The sequence below is a fragment of the Electrophorus electricus genome, chromosome 15 (genome assembly GCF_013358815.1).
Source record: "Electrophorus electricus isolate fEleEle1 chromosome 15, fEleEle1.pri, whole genome shotgun sequence".
NCBI lineage: Eukaryota > Metazoa > Chordata > Actinopteri > Gymnotiformes > Gymnotidae > Electrophorus > Electrophorus electricus.
Window position 1 is genome coordinate 5165414 of NC_049549.1, and position 21303 is coordinate 5186716.

Below are 21303 nucleotides of genomic sequence, written 5' to 3' on the forward strand. Positions count from 1 at the left end.
GAAACATTTCGAGCTAGATGAATAAATCACATACTGGAAGCGTGCGCCTAAGGAGTGTTATTGCATTATGCTGGGTTACGGTCAGTGTTGTTCATTTTAATAGAAAATACCACATTTATATAATACATTCAGTTCTCCTTTCACATTTGCATATTGTTGAAAAGAGATTTTCCATTGGCATTTCACAAAATATGTTTATCTTGCAGCAAAGCAATACTGTTTAATGTACATATATATATATATATATATATATATATATATATATATATATATATATATATATATATATATATATATATATATATATATGTGTGTAAACTGTTTAGTGCATCCTTAGTGAGGGCCTTGAAATACACTAACCTGTCCAATTCCAGTCAAGAACTAGGCTTAATCTTTGTGAACACCTTTTAAGGCAAACTGGCTTATAAAATATATGATTTAGTGGGCAAACTTACCAAAACAAGTTGGATTGATGAAATTACTTAAACGCTGGATGGAAACACCTGAAAGGGTTTGTGAAATAGCTAACTTGTTGAGGAACAATTTTTCATAAACATATCAAGGGCACTGGGGATTTTGATGTGATTTTATCTACATCACTTTTAAGGAGCATATAAATGGACTTTTTGGAATTCTAATTTTGGCCCTCAAAAACTCAAAGAATCCTCCTTACAAAGAGTCACCATATTAAGAACTGATTTTGTTCTAATTTTTAGGTTTAAGTACATGTTTTTATATTGCAGCCCCGCTCTTATTCCAATGGGGACATTTACCTCTAAAACCTATTAACTATAAATGCCAAGACCAGCACACTGTTGCTATAAAATCAAATCAGTTCTTTTAGGTACATTTTAAACTGAATGAATAAATGTGAACTGAGAATCTCCTTTCAAGTGTTTCGACTTTAACCTTCATATGTCTTTGGAAAAACAATGTATAACATTTGTAGATGTCCACTGGTGAATTACAGTGTAATAGCAAGATGATAATTGATGATTTCTCAGAACGTCTCACTGTAGTCTCATCACTGAACAATATGGAGCCAGAGGAAACTCTTTAAACGTGGCATAATGCTGCAAGAAAGGGAAATAAATATAAAAAATTAAACAGAGAGACAACTGCTTAGGAATTTCTTTCTGTACATAATTCTTACTAAGAAACTGAAGTAAAAGTAGACTCTAGTCACTTCAGAGCTCAGCATACCTGTATTCACCTGTCCTAGTGAGCTGCATATTGCCTGTTTGTTCATGGATGAACTTGTAATGTTTTTGAAATGATGACCATGCTTTCTAAAAACAGTACTCAAAAGTCCAGGAGACGAAAAGTCAATTACATATATTAAATCAAATTATTTGCATCCTGAGTCACATACTCCAGTAGAAATTAAATTTTGAATTTGATGGAGCAAGCGAACAGAGGAATTACTTGTATCCATTGACAAGTGTGCCATTCAGATGATGACCTGAGGGGGTGATGTTGCTTTCCTTTCTCAAACAAAACCAAAAAAAAAATAAAAAAATTCAGCACTCAAAAGGAATGCACCTCACAGTCTAAATCACACCTTGGCAGTCTCTAGAGCCAGTGGCAGATTCAGAGAAGTGTCAACATCCAGAATCTATATCAGTATCTTTTTCTGCATCTCATAAGCCTCAAGAGGTTCAGTAACCAGCTTTCAGTATTGGCAATAGGCCACATGAGAAATCCTCAGCTGCAAAGGACCTGCAAGGAAGTTCAGGCATAGACAAGTGCCAATTCTCCAGGAGATGCAGGGTAGTCCATGGAAAAGTTACACTATTCCACTGTCTTCTGTCCTGTCCATATCGATTTTAAAGTGCATGAATAAGTAAAGTATCATATCCATTCCTCATATTGTCATTCATGTTGGGTTGAAAAGTGAGTTTTATTCCCTGCCACAGATCAGACGGGAACCTTTCTCTCTTGCATTTGTTGTATTCCCGATCGGATTTCTTGGAGACCACTCAGGATTTTCTTCTGATGTGTGCTGGATGAAATTCTGATTTTGGCCAAATCTCTGTAAAGACCAATAAAAAAAATTAGAAAAAATGTGTGTGTGTGTGTGTGTGTGTGTGTGTGTGTGTGTGTGTGTATTTGTGTTTGTGTGTGCATGTAATAATACTCACTCTTGATTCATGTATATAATACTCTCCAAGTTGCTATATCCACCTGTAATGAAGTTTTCTCTGTATTTTTCCAGACCTATAGTCTTCAGCCATTCCTCCACTGTACCAAGCAAGAGGGACTGTTCTACAGGGGGGGTGTGGTTTAGCATGGATGGGCGTGGCCTGTAAGCAAATGGCTCATTATCAGAAAGCAATAAAAAAAAAAACTACACTATGCTACTTTGGTGAAAATGTGTGCTTATGTGATTTTTCATGTCCTCACTATGCAGTAATGTCACAGCACGGCCCCCTCCTCCAAGACTCCCTGTTTGTGTGACATTGTGTATTTGTGTGTGTGTGTGTGTGTATGTGGGTGTGTGTGTGTGTGGCTTTATTGCCACACCTCTCCGTTATTCTACATTGTTAACGTGTATATTTAAGGTTCTGTGTAGGTGTTGTATTACTGATATTTTGAGTAAACCTGTTTAGCGGTTGTATTGTTTTGTGTTGTTCGCATTCAGTGTTATTTATCGTTTCTTTTGTTTGTGTTTAATAAACATTTATTTCGTCATGGGTGGCCTCTGCATCTTGCATCCTCCCCTGTTACAAGTAAAATACAAAAAATATCTCTAACTAAAATTGTAAAATTCGCTTTGGCAGGAATGGCAAAAATAATCCTGAGCAGGCAAAGTGTTTTTTGGACCATTTTTGTTTTAAATCTGTAAAGCTTTAAAAAATCTCTCTCGGAGTACTGAGGTGAAATTAGGTTTAGGATTAGGTTTAGGTTTAGGATTAGGTCCTATAACAAATAGCGTTAGGGTTAGATCTTGGGGGGAAAAAAAGTACGTGTTCGTGTGTATGTGTTCTTGCATGCGACTGTGTGTGTGTTTTTACGCGTCAGTGTGTGCGAGTAAGCATGCGCATGTCTTTACATGTGTTTGTGTCTGCTGAATGTCTGCGTGTATTATTTATTTGGCTCTGTATGTGTGTGTGCTGAACACGTGCCACCTGCTGCTCTCCCCTCCGGTCCGCTTGAGCGAGGCCGGATTGCGGATCAGTTTGTCCAGCATGTTGACGATCTGGCTGAATTTGGGCCGCTCCGCACGCTCCCTCAGCCAGCACTCAAGCATGAGCTGGTGCAGTGCCACTGGGCACTCCATCGGTGGAGGCAAGCGGTAACCCTCCTCTATCGCCTTTATCACCTGCCACGCACAGTGCACAGCTTTGCTGACATGATCTACGTTTTCTACAAAGTACGTTAACACTAAACTCTAAAGCTATATGAACATCGGTGCATAGACAACATTCATTATATTTGGAATACTACATTCATAATATTTACAAAACTAAAATACTTCATTCAAATGCATTCGTATGAATTAATATTACATTCACAAGGGCCAAGCACCATTTGAAGTGAAATATTGAAAACACTATATTTGAGAAATTTACATAATTGGTCCTCAATTCTCATATTATATTGACTGAATAACAATTTTAATTACTATATTAATATAATAATTACTATCATTTTTAATTGAATTATATTATCTCCAGCAACTGAGCCACCTGTCTCTTACAAGCTATTCTTAGTTTGTCCACTGAGAAGTCAAATGTTGAATGGACTGCCACAAAACTTGTAAAGAAATTGTATTAAGTTTGAGAAATTTACAGTCAGTACATTAAGCATCATACATTAAGTATATTAAGAACAAATATTGTATATAACCAAAAACATTACTGCATATCAAAACATTTTGAATGTGCAGTGTAAATTTTTTTAAATTTGTAGAACCATTAAGCTAATTTACTTACATCCTGGTTACTCATATCCCAGTATGGGCGCTCGCCATATGACATCACCTCCCACATGACAATGCCGTAACTCCACACATCACTGGCTGAGGTGAACTTTCTGTAGGCAATGGCCTCGGGGGCAGTCCAGCGAACTGGAATCTTTCCTCCCTGTGATTGACAGGAACATGTATGTGATAATGCACAGATACTGAGTATTTTACTGTTTTTGCTATCTCAGTTTCCCTCTGATTCTGTCTTTATTTCAGAATCTGTTTCCACTTTCCACTTATTCCACAGTATTTCTTGCTCTCAGTCACACGTTGGCATGCTCGCTCGCTTGCTCTCTCTCTCTCTCTCTCTCTCTCTCTCTCTCTCGCTCCCATTTTCACAAACACACAGCCTCTCCTTCTCTCTCCCTCTCAGTTTCTGCACTTCGGTCCAATGCTGCTCTATTAGCCTGAAACAGGTTCCAAGTTATGCTACAGCCAAAGCAATTAACATAAACAGGAGAACAAGGGTGCAACAGTAGAAAGAGACACATGGTTTTTTTTGCTCTTTTTTTTTTTTTTTTTTTTTTTACCCTGGTGGTGTATGCTCCTTCTGGCTCCTCCTCCAGCACTCGGGACATGCCAAAGTCAGACACCTTGCACACCAGGTTGCTGTTGACCAGGATGTTACGGGCAGCTAGGTCACGATGCACGTAGCTCATGTCTGACAGGTACTTCATGCCCGAGGCAACGCCCCGCAGGACGCCCACCAGCTGGATCACTGTGAAACGCCCGTCGTTCTTCTGTAGTTACCGGGGCACATAAAAAAAAACGAAAAATAAAAAAATCAGACAGTAGGGTGAGAGCCAGGTTGTGGGTCAAAGGTCACCATCAGCATAATTCACCATGCCCAATGCTTGCAGGATGGTGCAGAAAAAGAAGATTGTTCTGTATGAAGGTAGGCAGATGGACTCTTCAGACTTACTCTGAGGAACACATCCAGAGAGCCATTCTCCATGTACTCAGTGATGATCATAACTGGTTTGCCTAAATAACACAGGAGACACACAGAGACAGTTACAAATAGTATGTTACAGCTATCAGCAACACTTACGTCAAATGTTAGGTGTTAGAAATAGGATTCATGCCAAACTGCAAAATGGCTAAGAAACCCCAGACATATATACTCACTGAGAGACACATACACAAACCCACAAAATTGACAAATGTCCCCTTATTTGAGAAAGAATCAACACCGGAATTGCAGCCACTCTTGTGCACGTGGCCCCACTGAGTGACAACTGCTTAATGGTGCATTCGTGAGGAGGAAGTGTCGCTACGGCAATCCAGCCAGACGCATTGTCAGCCATCTTTGTTGGCGCTGGCCTCTCATGTGACCTTCAGTCAGTTTTGACTGACAGATCCTCACAAGGGCCAGAGGAGCAGCTGAACTCTGACCTTGCGTCTTCCCTGCCTGCCATTCCCAGCCACACCCCCTTTCGTCTCCTGAATTAAAATGCAAATCCTCCATTAACTATGCGTGGTTATGTGTGTGAAAAATGGATAAATTTGGCACTGAACTTCACAAGGCATAACCCCTCATCACTGGTTAATGAATCATAAATATGCTTTAAGAGCCAAATACAGAGACACGAACAAAAATGTATAAAACCTAAAAAATTCTAATGAAACGATAAAAAGCGTAGCAGAAAGCACAAAGTCTTCGGACGAAAGTGCAGCCGACTGGGGTAAAAGTGTGGGATGAGCTCTCGCTGTGGCCTCATTTGCATACTCAGCTTTAATTCGCGGGCATTTACATTATGCAAATGAAGCATTCAAATTCATTGCCCTAACAAAGAACAGTAGACTTATGAAGGGGTTTTGTGGTTTCCGAGGGACATTTGAGAGATGAAAATTAAACCACTGATCATTTTCATAGAGCCATTTTTACCTGTTTCTAAATATTAAATATTTTAATCAGACCAAAGAATCATAAATAATTAAAGCTTTTGATGTTGCAAGCTGGCTGCAACTGGTACAGGTTACTAAGATATAAGTAATATCCCACAAAAATATACCATACATAAAAGACCAATGTGCCAATTTGTGAAGTTGTTATAGCAAGTCATGTTTTATGTCTGAAGGAAAGGTAAAGTGAATCATTAGAGGTATAAATCTGAACTATTTGCTTGTTCACCTTAAAGTGCACATGCACTATAGAACTCACAATCACATAGTACTGACAGCACTCCCCGCAACACTCTCACAACACATATACTAAAACTCACTTTAGCACTCTCACAAACACATATAGAACTCACATAGGACTTACCGTAAAACTCTCACAGCCGTAAAATAATACAAGCTAACATTCTCATAATCACCCTCTAATGTACATTTATAATACAACGACCGCCACAGCAGTCCAGCATTTGTAATATTTTTAATATTTCAGAACTCAGTTCAACACACGCATACATACACACACACACACACACACACACACACACACATTCACCAAAACACTCTAACAAGTACACACTTACAACAGAACTGCCAACAGTAACCCTCTCCCAAATACACATAGAAGAATGTTTGTGCAGTACACTGCAAAGCTAGTGTATTGTTGCTATAAACTACAAATACTACTAAATAAAATAAACTTGGTAGAATCACCAATAAGAAGAATTGATGATAACAACAACAATAATTATTATTATTATTATAGTCTGCTGCTGCATTTTTACTGAGGGGGTATTTTAGTAAGAAAAAAACATATTAATTTATTTTAATTATTTCTGTTCCTTAACCTAAAAGGCAACCAACATGTAATCTCTAGCCTACATGTTTCTCAGCTAATTATACTGTATAAACACATTTCTGTCCAGCTGAACTGCCTTTTCTTTTTCTATACATTTTGAATAAAAATGCATAAAAGTTTTGGAAATGGAAGAAGTTCTGATCCAAATTCATACAAGCAAGTCAAAGTTAAAGCCTTGCTTCAGCTGGGAACTTTGCCACAGCCAGAACGAGAGGACTAGCAGTCCATACGACGAAGACACGGTTTCGAAAGATGATTTTGGCTGTGCGCTTTTCACATCACATTATTTAAAGGCTGAAAGGAAACCTAATGTGAGAAACAACGTGGTCACACAGTACTAAAGAGTCTCTGTGAGGCTGTGTGCTACAGAGTGGTAGATATAAGGTAACAGTGTGACCCCCAACCCCCCAAACACATTAGGAGTCCACACCACTTACTGACCCTAGCCCTACATACACACACACACACACACACACACACACACACACACACACACAGAGCTGATAGTGCTGCAGGCTATAGAGTAGTAGATATAGGGTGAGGGTCGAACACCTAAAAACACATTTAGGTGTGACAATATGATTAATGGCTCTGAAAGTATACTGGATCTTTGGTGCTTTTTACAATATCTATGGCATCTGGAAGCCAAACAAGAAGAGTGCGTGTGTGTGTGTGTGTGTGTGCGTGTGTGTGTGTGTGTGTGTGTGTGTGTGTGTGTGTGTGTGGGTGGGTGGGTGTGTATGGGTGTGTGTGTGTGCTGCTTGTCTTTGTAAAAAGTAAGGTTAAAGTTTTTTTTTTCCCTTCAGTGTGCAGAGCTATAAATGCACATGCCCACATATTGCAATTTTTTCTTTAAAAAACTGAAAATTGCTGTATTTTTAGGACACTTAGATTATTACAAAGGCTCTGTGTTCCAAACAAATATTCAAATACAAGTGCACGCACGCACGCACACATGCACGCACACGCACACACACACACAGACACACACAATAATTGAAATTTGCCACCAACCTATTGCTTTAGCTTTTATTTTTTCACTTTGATTTGCCCATTTAAAGAGCTCATGATAAAGTTTTGCCTTACACTTTGTGACCACGCCTTCCAGATGGATGATGTTGGGGTGGTCAAACTGGCCCATGACGCTCGCCTCGCTCAGGAAGTCCCGCCTCTGCTGTTCTGTGAAGCCTGCCTTCAGCGTCTTAATGGCCACGCAGATCTCACGCTTTCCGGGAAACTTCAGGCGACCACTGCACACCTCACCAAACTCTCCTACAGTTGCACACCATTTAAACAGATTCATCTCATGTGGTGCCCGCCAGGAGATACACCCAGGGAGAAGGATTAGTATGCCTTACCAATGCCAATGACCCTTTCTATCTTAATGCAGGAAGCATCGATCTCTTTAGCGAACTCTTTGATGGCCTGGTTGGGGTCCTCATAGGTGAAAGGGTCCACATAGATCCTTACTCCTATACAGCCATAAAAACAGCTAAATCATACAAACAGCCAAAACAAACGATCCCCATGAGGAGATAATAGTAGCGGTACATGCTGTATGTTACAGTTAAGCCTTTAAGATTTTACTGTTCCAGTATGAAAAACTGGCTTGTTAGAGAAAGACCCAGCAGGGGGTTTTAACTGGATCCTCAGAACCAGATAAGAGCCAGATCCAGATCCAGCCAAGAACAACTAGGAGCGCAGCTCCTTCTGGGTCCCGGAAATGAGCAATTAGGCTGGAATGGTTTGTACCTGGCTGCCGTTTTTCTTCGTCTTGCTTGGCTTTTCTGTACTTGGCTCTCCTGAAAATAAACAGCTTATTTATGAGCCGCCAGCATCAAATAGTTGTGTAATGTGTAAACTGTCCCTTCAAACCCAGACAGACAGACACACACACACACACACACACACACAGACGTGCATTTGCACGGCTTCAGTTCTCACCTCTTGGTGATGATGAAGGTGCAAGCGAGGATGAGGAGAGCGACTCCGACTCCGCCCACAGACAGCATCAGCATGGTGGGACTCATGCCTTCTCCCACCAAAGGGGATGGCACTGAGAGAGGAATAGAGATATAAAGAAAAAGAGAGCGAGAGAGTGAAACATATTTTTTTATGTAATTTGATCTAATTTGGTATTATTTAATTTTAAAATTCAATGTTCTTTGTGTTATTTTTTTAATTCATATTTGATTCTCATTAATCTCATTAATTTACATTTTAACTGAGATGCTGATGTATTTTGCCCACACAGTACTGTGCATAAATATGATTGTGCCATTTTTTTAATCACACAGAATTGAAGACATTTCAGTCTGTAAAATATTAAAATGAGCAAAAAAAAATTCATCCTGCTTGGATGAATAAAGCACAACACAGGTGACTGAATGGGTTTTTCACCGAGCAGGCAGTATGCGCTCCACACTGAATGTGTGTGTTTTGCGTGGAGCGTGTGTTTCACACTAACCCGAACTTGTGGTGACCTCAACTGGAGCGCTGAAGTCTCCATAGCCTGCAGCGGTCCGCGCGCGAACGTGAAACACGTATGATGTCAGCGGGGTCAGATCCTTTATGTTTACACTACGCGATGCGGTCTTCACTATGCGATAACTCCTCTCATTCTGCTCCTGAGAGCCAGAAAGGAGAGTGAGGGAGATCGGAAGAACAGAGAAGGAACGTACGTTCACTGTTAAGGATGTCCGATGGTTGTCCTGTCAACACCCCTGTCTTTGGATGTCTTCAGGAGTCAGGGCCTACAAACTACCTTTTCCACGATGCCTCTCACCTTTTCGTAGTATTTGACCTCGTACTCCAGGATGACTCCATTGGGCTTCTCAGGTTCATGCCAGAACAGAGTGAGAGTGTCACGAGTGACATCCTTACTCTGGACGGACATCACTGTCGATGGAGCTGCAGGAAGAAAAGGCAGGAGAGAGAATTTAGTGCAAAGGGTAGCTGAAATAAAAAATGAAAATGAAAAAAATGGAATATAAAATACAACAGAACAGAATATATTTTAACAGAAATAAAAAATATTTGAAATAAAAACTAAATAAAAATGATCATTACCATTAAAAGTAATAGCTGAAATATAATACTGAAAACAATAATAGGGAATACAAAATATATATAAAATACTACATTAAAAGCAAAAATACTAGAATAAACTTCTAAAAAGCACATACCTTCACTAGAGAAGGGATAAAAAATAAAAAATAAAAATTCCTGTAATGATATTAATTACAAAAATGTCACGTTTCACTATTGCTGGAGTATCGTTAAAATGTAATGAAAATATTTGAATATAGCTAATACACACCGTAATCATTGCTAAAATGTCATTTTAAATTAAAAAACAGATATGCCTATGCGTGAGATGCTGTTCTGTCATAGACCTCAGGAGCGTGGTCACCTGCCTTCATCACGTTTTTCCCAAGATACCAAATTACCAAACACATTGTATTACTGCGCTTGAACTGGCCTGGTGCCTGTTTATTGGGATGCACTGCAATAGCGTGCTGTTCTTCCCTGGCCTCTTAAACACACAGTAAACGTGCACGGCTCTCAGGACCGTTAAAAGTAAAGATGATGACCATATTGTCAGGGAGTTCTAAATAACAGTGGCTTACATGTAAGCCCAAGTCACCCTTGACGTTTGGTGTGAGGAACCAGCCCCCTTTTGAATGTTTTCAGACTATGCCATCGCTGACTGTCCCCTCTTTCATTTCTGCTGGCTTGCTCTCTCTCACAGACACAAAGCGTGTGAGGAAGGGGAGGAACGGCTCTTTGGCTTTTTAGAATGTTTTACATCTGTCTCTCTCTCGCTCTAAGCTTTTTGCAGTATTTGAAAGCTAAGGCCGCTTTTGTGTGAGGGTTTTGTTTTTGCCTTAAACCCCGTTTTGTTCGGGCTGAGAAAGTCAAACAGAGGGGCTTAAACGAGACTGCAGGGGAGCGTGGTCTCAGTTTCTGGCCCACCACACCGCACAGACCTCCTCGACACGTGAGGGAGGTGCTGAAAGGCGATACGCCGTTCGCTGCTGGCACACGTGCGGATGGTGTCTGTCCCAGGTTCCGCTAAACTGCAGGACACTCCTGGACGCCTCCTTGCAACTAAATGCAAATGCCAAGAGCATTTCTGCAGCCCAGCAAGCATCAATTAAAGCAACAAAATACACAAACATAAGACGCTTACTGTGTCGCTTTTGTGTTACTTTGCTGATTACTGAGGCAGCAGTTCACAAAGAAACTCAGGAATTTTAGATGACGCTCCTGTTATTTAATCTGGACTTAACAGACACAGACTTCTAAATGATTTGAACTACCCAAATCGTTTAAGTCTGTGAGCATATATATGTCAGTGTGCATGTGTGTGTGCATGCGTGAGTGTGTGTGTGTGTGTGTGTGTTGTGTAAGACTGTGTGTGGTTGAAACAGCTCTTTCTTCTCAGTCTCAAGTGTTGTGTGTTAAACAATTAGACCCCGGCACCAGCAGTGAGAACAACATGATGGCAGCCATTTTCTGCTACAGAGATCCATCTTGCTCTGCCAAGGTCGACAGGCTAAACACGATTTAAGGGGTTCCCCGGTGGGACCCCGAGACGAGTCCCCCTCCAGTCCAAAACCCAGGGGTCAATGCACCCCTCGACCCCCAACACACTCTCCTATAACACACACATCCATCATTCAGCCTGCTCTGACAGATATGGGTTTGTAATCGAGTTGAGTGGAGTGTGTGTGTGTGTGTGTGTGTGTGTGTGTGTGTGTGTGTGTTTTCAGGGGTGGTGAGATAATGGGAAAGTAAAGATGAGAGATTCTAGGTTAGCAGGAAAAACGATTCTGTCCTACAGAGAGTAAAACACATGATCAAATCACAGTTGCCTGTTTAAGACAGCTGGGGAAATCCAAATGTTGGATGAATAAAATACAGTGTGTGTGTGAAAGGATACACTAGAAGCCCCACATGTGCCCCTCAGATTTTCTATAGATTCTCCAGAGAGTGTAGGCAGAAAATGCACAAAGAATATGCACAGCAGGCGACATGACTATTCAAAACTCGGTTATGAATAAACAACAGTGTGGCCCCTCCCTCTCGCCAACACCCCCACGACTTGCTGTCCAGAGATTCCCCAGTTCATTGTTCCAGCATCATCCTTGGAGCATGCTGTACTTTTTATCTCATTCTTCTCCTGCTTCCAGCGTGAGAAGGCGGAAGCCTTTCTAACCGCGGCTAAACAACACAACGGCGTCACACGTGGGTGAACACACACACACACTTTTGCATGGGAGATCTCTTTCCAAAAAGTTTTTTCAAAAGTCTTGCATGAGTTAAAAGCTCATTGAAGCTGATATGCCCTCACTACACCCTACAATCTGCACCCTGCCCCCGCCCGGTATTACGCCCCAGGGTGATTTACACGAGGGGATCGTAATGGAGGATTCCGGAATTCTACCTCGCACTCCATTTCGGATGGAAACCCAACACACCATCAAGAGTGCATACAGACGCATGCTCTTAAACACACGATATAATACACTCTGAACAATACATAGACTGCAGTAAATCTCCAATGTCAAGCATCTGGCAAAGCCTGCGTGAACCTGAGCGTGTTTGTGTGTGCGTTTGTGTGTGCACGTATGCGTGTGTGTTTCAGGGGTGGTGAGATAATATGAAAGTAAAGATGAGTGATTCTGGGTTAACAGGAAAAACAATTCTGTCATACACAGAGTAAAACATGATCAAATCACAATCGCATGTTTAAGACTCCCCAAATGGGTATGCGTGCGTGCATGTGTGTGTATGTGTGTGTGTGTGCTGATGGACCAAGGAAGTCAGACAAAAGTTCTCCAGAGGCAAAATTAGGAAGGTGAAATTGATCTTCCCTCAGAAAAAAAATTTAACTTTGAAATGAGCTAGAAACATAATCTCGGTCACCCCCCCCCCCCCCCACACACACACACACACACAAACACACACACACACACACACAAACTCTCATGGTGCACACACACTTCCTCACCAGCCTGGTTAGTGGTGAGCGTGATGGAGGCGGCTTGCTCAGGGTCGGGCTCCAGCTTGGACACCCCATTCACCGCCCAGATCTGGAAGGTGTAGTTGGTGTGAGCCTGTAACTGGTGCACGGACACACGGGTGGAGCGTAGGCTGAGCCTCTGGGGTGAGTAGCGCACGGCGTCGCCGCACGGGCCGCAGCGGCCTGGCTCACGTGCACAACGCCTGCACACCACATTGTAGGCGAGGTCCTGGCGTCCGCCCGAGAACACCGGTGGGCTCCACTCCAGCAGCACGGACGTCTCGTTCACGTTGGAGATCAGGTGTTGCGGGGCTGATGGGGGGCCTGAGATGGAGAGAGAGGCTGGCCGCTTAGTGCGTGCGTGTCCACAAGAGCGTGCGTGTGTGTATACAACACAAGTTCTGGGCAGTAGGTCTGGATTTTGAATAATGGCTTTGTGAGTGAGAGTGTAACATTCATTCAGAACAATGGGTGTTTCCAGTTGCATGTGTATAATGGATTCTGAGCTTTAGGTGTTCGTGCACATGAGTGTGTGTGCATGTGTGTGTAAGTGCATGTGCGCATTCGTGCATGTGTGTGCATTTTTCTCTCGGGTTTCGTGTGTGTATGTCTGTGTGTATGTTTTAAAGATTCAGAGCAAAACCGCTCAAAATTGAACCTTTTCTATGCTCTTAACTGCAAGCTCTATAGATTGTGTGTGTGTGTGTGTGTGTGTGTGTGTGAATGTGGGATTGTGTGTGCGAGAGTGTGTGTGTGAATGTGTGTGTGCATGGGTGCGTGTATGTGTGTTAATGTGTGTGTACATGTTTGAGTGTGTGTGTGTGTGTGAATGTGGGATTATGTGTGCGAGAGTGTGTGTGTGAATGTGTGTGTGCATATGTGAGTTTATGCGTGTTAATGTGTGTGCAGGTTTGAGTGTGTGTGTGTGTGCGTGTGTGTGCGTGTGCTGTAACCTAACCTTTGTGTGCCATAACCCTTTCTCTGCATACTGAGTGGAGGATACACAAGGAGGAAAAGAGCGAGAGAAGGAAGAGAGAAGGAAGAGAGAAGGAAGAGAGAAGGAAGAGAAGGGCAGGATAATGTCTGTTCAGTGAAAGGACCGGAGCCGAACATTAGCAAGGAGGACAGAGATAGGGAGGGACAGACGGAGAGAGAGAGGGAGGTCAGAAGAGGGGAGATTGTGGGACACACCCGTCTGGGAAGACATAGGGGGACAATAAAGTGATAGCAGAAAAGACGAGGGATGGGCCCATATTCAAATTCATTTCTCTAATTAGACAAGCAGCTGTTATCCATAAACTGAACACACACACTCCTCTCACACAGTCCTATCACGGAGCTGTGTGATGTGTTCTCGTTTCTAAATGAGTGAAGGTATATCTGCAACTCTTGTTGTAAAACTCCTGACTCGCGATTTTACCTGAACATCTGATGTACACCTTCTGTTCTATAGGGCTTTAGCAAACACAGCAACACATCCCATAGTTTAGGTTTGTGTGTTTATGTGTGTGTGTCAGACACATGGAGATAATTCTCTCTGGTGCAATGGCGTTTATTGACTTGGGAGTCTGAAGAACATTCACCTTGTGATTTTATTGCAGAGCAATTTAATAAGGAGAGATTCCAGACACTATATTAAAACACAATAACATGCACACACACATGCACACACACACACACACACACACACACACACACACACACACACACGTGTCCAGCTGCATTCCACAATCTTGATTAGCGAGTGAGAGAGAACGGCTGCTCAGTTCTGACTAGTGCTCACAGATAACGCTCTCTCAGTGAAACAGTGAAACTGATTAGAAACTTTTCTGATATTCAGCATATTTGTCGTTTCCAGTCCAGAACGCATCATTATTGTTCTTTGTAAAGCTTGGGAGCTGTCTGGGTTTAAGAGGGGCAGAAATTGCATGTTTGCTCTGCTCTTATCTGCTGGAGGATATTTTAGGTGGCATTTGTTCATGCTGACAGCTTTACACTCATTCAGCATCTTCTCTCTAAGTTAATGATTATCTTGCACTTTCTCACTCTCTCTCTCACACACATACACACACCGGTGCACAACATCACACACATGTAACTACGCACACACGTGCATTCCCACACACCAATACACACACATATCTCACATCACACATGCTTACAGTTAACAATGTAACAATGTGAAATTTGAAACATTCCAACAAGGTGTCTGTGTGTCTGTGTGCGTTTGTGTCCTTGTGTGTGGGTGGATGGGTGAGAGTGTGTGGGTGAGCGTGCGTGTGTGCATGTGCGTGTGCGCGTGCGTGTGCGTGCACATGTGTGTGGATGTCTATGAACAGTTGCAGGTTATGTGTGTTTTTGTGTGCAGGGTGTGTGTGTGTGTGTGTGTGTGTGTGTGTGTGTGTGTGTGTGTAACGTACGGGTGCAGGGCATGGATGGTGGGTCAGTCTCAGATCTGTAGAAACTTTTGTCACAGTCACACGCTGTGGCTCCCTCCCTCACTGAGTAGCTGTGGAGAGGACACTTACTACAGCTTCCATCAGTAGACAAGGACCTGTAATAGCCCAGCTTGCATACTGGCAGAGGGAGAGAAAGAAAGAAAGAAAGGGAGCGAGAGAGAGAGAGAGAGAGAGAGAGAGAGAGAGAGAGAGAGAGAGAAGGAAGGCATTAGCACAAAAAATACTGATAATAGTGAAAACAGAGGGATCCTCCACACGGTTGATATAAAGATACCGAAAAGTACGTAAGAAAGCATTTCATAACCCTTACACCCTTTAACAGTGTGTAATAAAAAAGCTCTCATTGTACATACGGTTATTGTCTGAGGAAAAAAGCGACAGAAATCTTGCAGCCTGTTTAAAGAGAACTGTAAGATGAGGGCGGAGGTGAACCCAGGCACAAGGGGTGATGGGGCCATGGGGGTGGCCGTGGGGGTGGGGGGGGGGGCACATAGAGGAGGCGTAGAGGAGGCAGATAGAGGATGTATAAGGAATGCTCTGTATTTTCACAGCATGACATGGAGAAGTGTATAATGCACACACAGGCAGACACACACAAATACACTCCCCCCCACACACACCCCTTCCATGCTCTCTGATTAACCTATACATATTTAGATGTTTAGTGTCTCCTTACTCTGCATACCTTTAAGAGTGGGGAAGGAGAATTAAATATTTAACTGGTTTAATCGCTGCATGGCCGTGAACTTGCCCTGTGTGTGTGTGTGTGTGTGTGTGTGTGAGTGTGTGTGTGTGTGTGTGTGTGTGCTGGGGAGTGGGGTGGAGGGGGTCTGTGGAAGGTTGATGTTGCAGGAATGTAGCATCAGCTCCTCTGTTTTTCACTCCATCTCACATTTTATGTCTCTTTCATCTCACTTTCCCTGCTGTTACATTCCCTCCCTCACCACTGAAGACACACTCAAAGCTCCTGAACACAAACTCAGTGTCCCGCCCTCCAATTCCTGGCCTCCTCTGTCCTGACTTGGCCCCAGAAGGGAACCTCATCTCCTTTTGTCTTTCTCTCTTTCCTTCTCATTTTGTCTTTCTCTCTCTTGCTGTGTCTCTCGGTAATCCTGGTGTTCAGAACTTAACTGTGAGGGAATTGAACTCGGTGAGTCATTAACGTGACACAATGAGACTGAAGAGTCAGGACACACTGATGTTCTCTTAATCTTTGTACCTTTCTCTCTCTCTCTCACTCTGTGTGTGTCTTACTTTCTCTTTCCCTCTCATTCTCACTCTCTTTCAGACAATCCACAAGTCATGGTGGTCAGTCTGTTGAAGGACTCGGTGCAGGCAATCCCGGTGTGTAAACACATTCATTCAAGAGAGTGAAACAATCTCATGAGCAATGCAGACTCACATTTGAGCTTGAGCAAGTAAACCACAAGCATGCGTGGCCACACCCAGTCAAAACCAGACGTGCACACACACACACACACACACACATGCACGCGCACAGACACACACACGTATGCGCACACACACACACACGCACGCGCACACACACACACATGCACGCGCACACACACACACACACACACACACACACACGCGCACACACACACACGCACGCGCACACACACACACACACACACACACACACACACACACACAACTTGCACCTAAGGGCCTTAAATATCTCTTTGATTCTCCTCAACACAGAAGTAGATGTTGCTTAAGCCCAATGAATTACAAACCCCAGGCTTCATCCTTCTATAATGACCCGAGAGAGAGAGAGAGAGAGAGAGAGAGAGAGAGAGAGAGATTTGTTTATTATGACTCTAATGTTTTCAGAAACATTTGAGAACAGCTTACATTGCACTTGCTTAAACTATTAACAAAGATTATTCTAGATTGTTGCTAAAGGCTGAAAAATATTTTGATTTATATTCCAGCCGTATCTATGCTCTAACCAGTCCTAACAACAACAACAACAACAACTAACACTCCACAGAGGTAGAGTAAACAATATTTCAGCTGTTCAATATCTATCTATCTATCTATCTATCTATCTATCTATCTATCTATCTATCTATCTATCTATCTATCTATCTATCTATCTATCTATCTATCTATCTATCTATCTATCTATCTATCTATCTATCTATCTATCTATCTATCTATCTATCTTTTCCCATTTCCCTCACTCACATTTTGCATCTCTTTCTCTTTTTAATTATGGAAGTCAAACCTTCCGTGAGCAGTGCACAATAAGCCCTGACACCTCCTGCAAAGGCAAATAACATACTGTCATGTACACACACACACACACACACACACACTCAGACACACACACACACACACACACACACACACACACACACACACACACACACACACACTCAGACACACACACACACACACACACACACACACTCAGACACACACACACACACACACACACACACACACACTCAGACACACACACACATACACACACACACACACACACACACACACACACACACACACACTCAGACAAACACACCTTTATCTCCTTGAATGTCACATCCCCGTTTCAGCACTATACCCTAACGCCTTTGCAGCCAAGTATACTTCATGTGCTTCCACGTGGACCCAGACACAAGCAGGGAGTATCTCCATACAATCTCCATACCATCTAGTGTTAAAATGACAGGAAAAACTTTGCGAGTGGAGTTTCAAGATAAACACACACACACACACACACACACACACACTCAGACACACACACACACACACACACACACACATACACACACACACACACACTCAGACACACACACACACACACACACACACACACACACACACACACACACACACACACACACACAGGTCTTTCTAGTGCTTGTCAGGCTTTCATTATTGTGGAGCTGTGGTGGACAAAGTCACCTCCTCTGCTTTCTCTGCTGCAGTATATCTTTAAAAGGACATGTTCTCATAACGGGACACAATCCATTCTATCCCCTCATCCCTTCTTTCAGTGCTTTAATCTCTCCCGCTAAATCCTCTCTTCTTTATCATCTCCCTTTTTCCTTTGCTGTCTGCTTCCATCTTGGCTTAAAGAGACCTTTTGTTTTTTTCCATGCATGCACACACATTCATTCATACACTCTCTCTCTCTCGCTCTCTCTCACACATACACACACACACACACACATATACACAAACGCACACACATGCAAAGAAAAAAAGCATGTAAACCATTAACAACAGGAATTCCAAAATAAAATGGCACTTAAATTACAAAAGCATACTGCTAAGAAACCTGTCCGGCTCTGCTCTGGACAGACAATGGGGGAGAATATGGCTCCACGTCTCTTGTTTCGCTCTTTTAGCTTGCTTTCTGGCTGTTTCTTTCTTTTCTCTGTCACCAAGGAGTTTGACTTCACTGACACAGTGAGATTCGCTCGCACGGCCAACGTGAGGTTGGCGACGTGCGTGCTGGAGAGTCAGGGGCCTGCTCAGCCTTGCTCTACACACAAAACCACGGAGATTGGTTTCCTCACCTCAGGGCAAGAACAAGCCCATTTACAACAAAATAACCTACAATCTCTTCCTCCCTCTGCCTCTCCCTCTTTCTCTGTGTGTAGAAAAAAAAGCCAGAGTGATACTTGGTTTCAACCGATTCAGACATACACGCAAACACATTTGTGCGTGCACACAAACGCACACACACAAACACTGCTAAACGAGACATCCAAAGGTTTCCCATTTGTGGCAGCTACCAGGATCTAGTAACTAATTAACAACGATCCATGCCCGGCAACCAACGCGGGTATCAGTGTGATGAACGAGGAGCATGCGGCCAGCGAGGCTGATCACTATGATTGATGAAACGCTCACCCCTCATCTTAACCTTGACCTCCCTTCACAGGGCACGAGAGCTAGTTAAACTTCAGAGTGCTTCAACGCAAGTACAACTGGCTAAAGTCTTCTAACTCCCTGCTTACACACACTCTCACACACACACACACACACACACACACACACACACACACACACACACACACACACACACACACACACACACACACACAGGCTCGTACAACGGAGTTGAAACACTAACAGAAAGCCTCTAGAAGTCTCTCCAAACCCAAGGGGCATTTCAAATGAGTCCTGTTTCAGGACCAGGCTGGACAGGTACTCAAACTGGCGTCTCTCTCAAAGGAAGACATCCATCATTCCGCTGTCTGACCCAGCCACTTGGCATCTCGGTGTTGTCTGCACCACAAATCACACATGAATGATTAAAAGTAAAAACCTCTCAACATACAAACAAAAACACTAATAAAATATATGTTTCACTCAGTAAATAGCATCTATATCTTCAAATGCCAAATGCATAATTTATAATATAGTATAAAATGGACTAAATAATTACATTGTTGGGAATTTTGAAAACTTTGGCTTTTCTTTTTTTTAAATACCAATTACTCATTTTACCCAAAAGAACAGAGGCATTTACCCAAAGTTGGCGTCTGTGAAAATACAACACAAACATATTCTCTATATGAATGTTTTGTTATTTTTTTCTATGGCATTGTTGTGTCGAGTGCGTCTTTACATATAGGGATTTGTTTTGAGGTTTTGAATTTGTTAGAAGACTAGACTTCCTGAAATTAAATAAACTCCAGACTCTCCTTAACATGTAGTCCCACGTCTCACCCCTAGTTCAAATAATGGAATTTCCCAGTAGATACAATGAGATTATCACTAGAAGTATCTATTACACCCTGGCATGGGAGGAGGGGATTGTACCATATCAGATAGGATGTGTATAGAAAATATTTTGATGTATTTGATATGTTACAAATATTAAAGAATAGAATTACTGGAGAAAAAAAACCAACAACTAGAGAATGTGATGTAATGTGAGAGTGTGGTATAACAATAAGTGCTTTTTGGTCAAGGCTTTGTAACAGCAAATTCATTGTCTGAATATTAGTACTGAAATATTTTGTAGTAATATTCAAAAAACATCACATATCATTGCCTTACACATTGAAACCATATGGTAATGTGGTGTGCCACCTTTGTAGGTAAAATTTACCAGTAGTCATGGTAAAAAATGATGAATGTAAACATCCTAATGATGAATGTAAACATGAGCATTTTGTGTTTTAAACATATTACATTAGTCCTCTTAAGGGTAAAATTAATATTTGTAATGAATATTAATATTTTGTATTAACAACGATAAGTTTATGGCTAGGTTTAAGTTTAGGCATAGCAGTGTTTAGTTTTTATGATGCAGCCTAATGGAAAACCTCCACAAAAAAAGAAATGCAAAAGTGTGTGTGCATGTGTGTGTGTGCGTGTGTGTGCACACTAGAGGTAGGCAGGGTGTGTATTTGGCAGGAAGTGCTGGTATTGTTAGAAGTGAGAGGGCTGGACTTATGCTCTTTTTCAACCGGAAGTGTGTGGCAGAATGGGATATGTTAATACAATCCTTACACACACACACACACACACACACACACACACACACACACACACATGCAGCACTTCTGAAAAAAAAAAGTTTTACAAATACATGTTGCAAAAAAAGGTATGGTAGGGTAAGGATAAGGTGAGCTGAAGGTCATGTTTGGTCAATCTACATGAATCTATACTGTGGTTAGACACACAAACTATGTGAATAACACAGTCCCACAATTTAGTTTTATGACCACTGACCCCACAGGGGACACAGCAATCAATAATACATGGCACATACAGCACATTAATATATGCTCAACACACGCATAACACATGTGCATGCACCCACAACTGCACAACCACCCATCCATGAATGCACGCACAGACACCCACACGCACACATAGACACACACACATACATTTTTCCACTAGCTATGTGAAGCCATGGAGAGAGATGGATCATGTGACCCCTGCATGCCATTCACTGACATGCACAGTTGACTTATAGCAGTCCTAGAGAAGCCTCAGTGTGTACATATAAAACACACACACACACACACACACACACACACACACACACACACACACACACATATATCTATATATAAAATTTATTTATTTATTTATTTTATTTTCATTTTTTTTT

At 42.1% G+C, this 21303-nt stretch overlaps 1 protein-coding gene across 2 annotated transcripts in view; it reads right to left on the reverse strand.

Annotated features, from left to right (window-relative positions):
* Positions 1–314: 314 nt before the first annotated feature.
* Positions 315–21303, reverse strand: part of epha4l (eph receptor A4, like) — a 32535-nt gene continuing 11546 nt past the window's right edge. The window contains exons 4-18 of one of the 2 annotated variants that reach the window (XR_004776900.1): positions 15174–15329; positions 12742–13077; positions 9511–9635; positions 9193–9352; positions 8670–8781; positions 8478–8527; positions 8084–8197; positions 7812–7997; positions 4890–4951; positions 4498–4707; positions 3936–4085; positions 3129–3322; positions 2142–2303; positions 1204–2032; positions 315–1073 (exon numbers count right to left, since the gene is read on the reverse strand). Coding sequence is in view for 1 of the 2 variants with exons in the window: in XM_035534189.1 (XP_035390082.1) it covers positions 1918–2032; positions 2142–2303; positions 3129–3322; positions 3936–4085; positions 4498–4707; positions 4890–4951; positions 7812–7997; positions 8084–8197; positions 8478–8527; positions 8670–8781; positions 9193–9352; positions 9511–9635; positions 12742–13077; positions 15174–15329 (2132 nt within the window). In the remaining variant the exon portion in view is untranslated. Of the gene's footprint in view, positions 2033–2141; positions 2304–3128; positions 3323–3935; positions 4086–4497; positions 4708–4889; positions 4952–7811; positions 7998–8083; positions 8198–8477; positions 8528–8669; positions 8782–9192; positions 9353–9510; positions 9636–12741; positions 13078–15173; positions 15330–21303 lie in introns of both variants that reach the window. The other variant, XM_035534189.1, reaches the window with a different exon arrangement.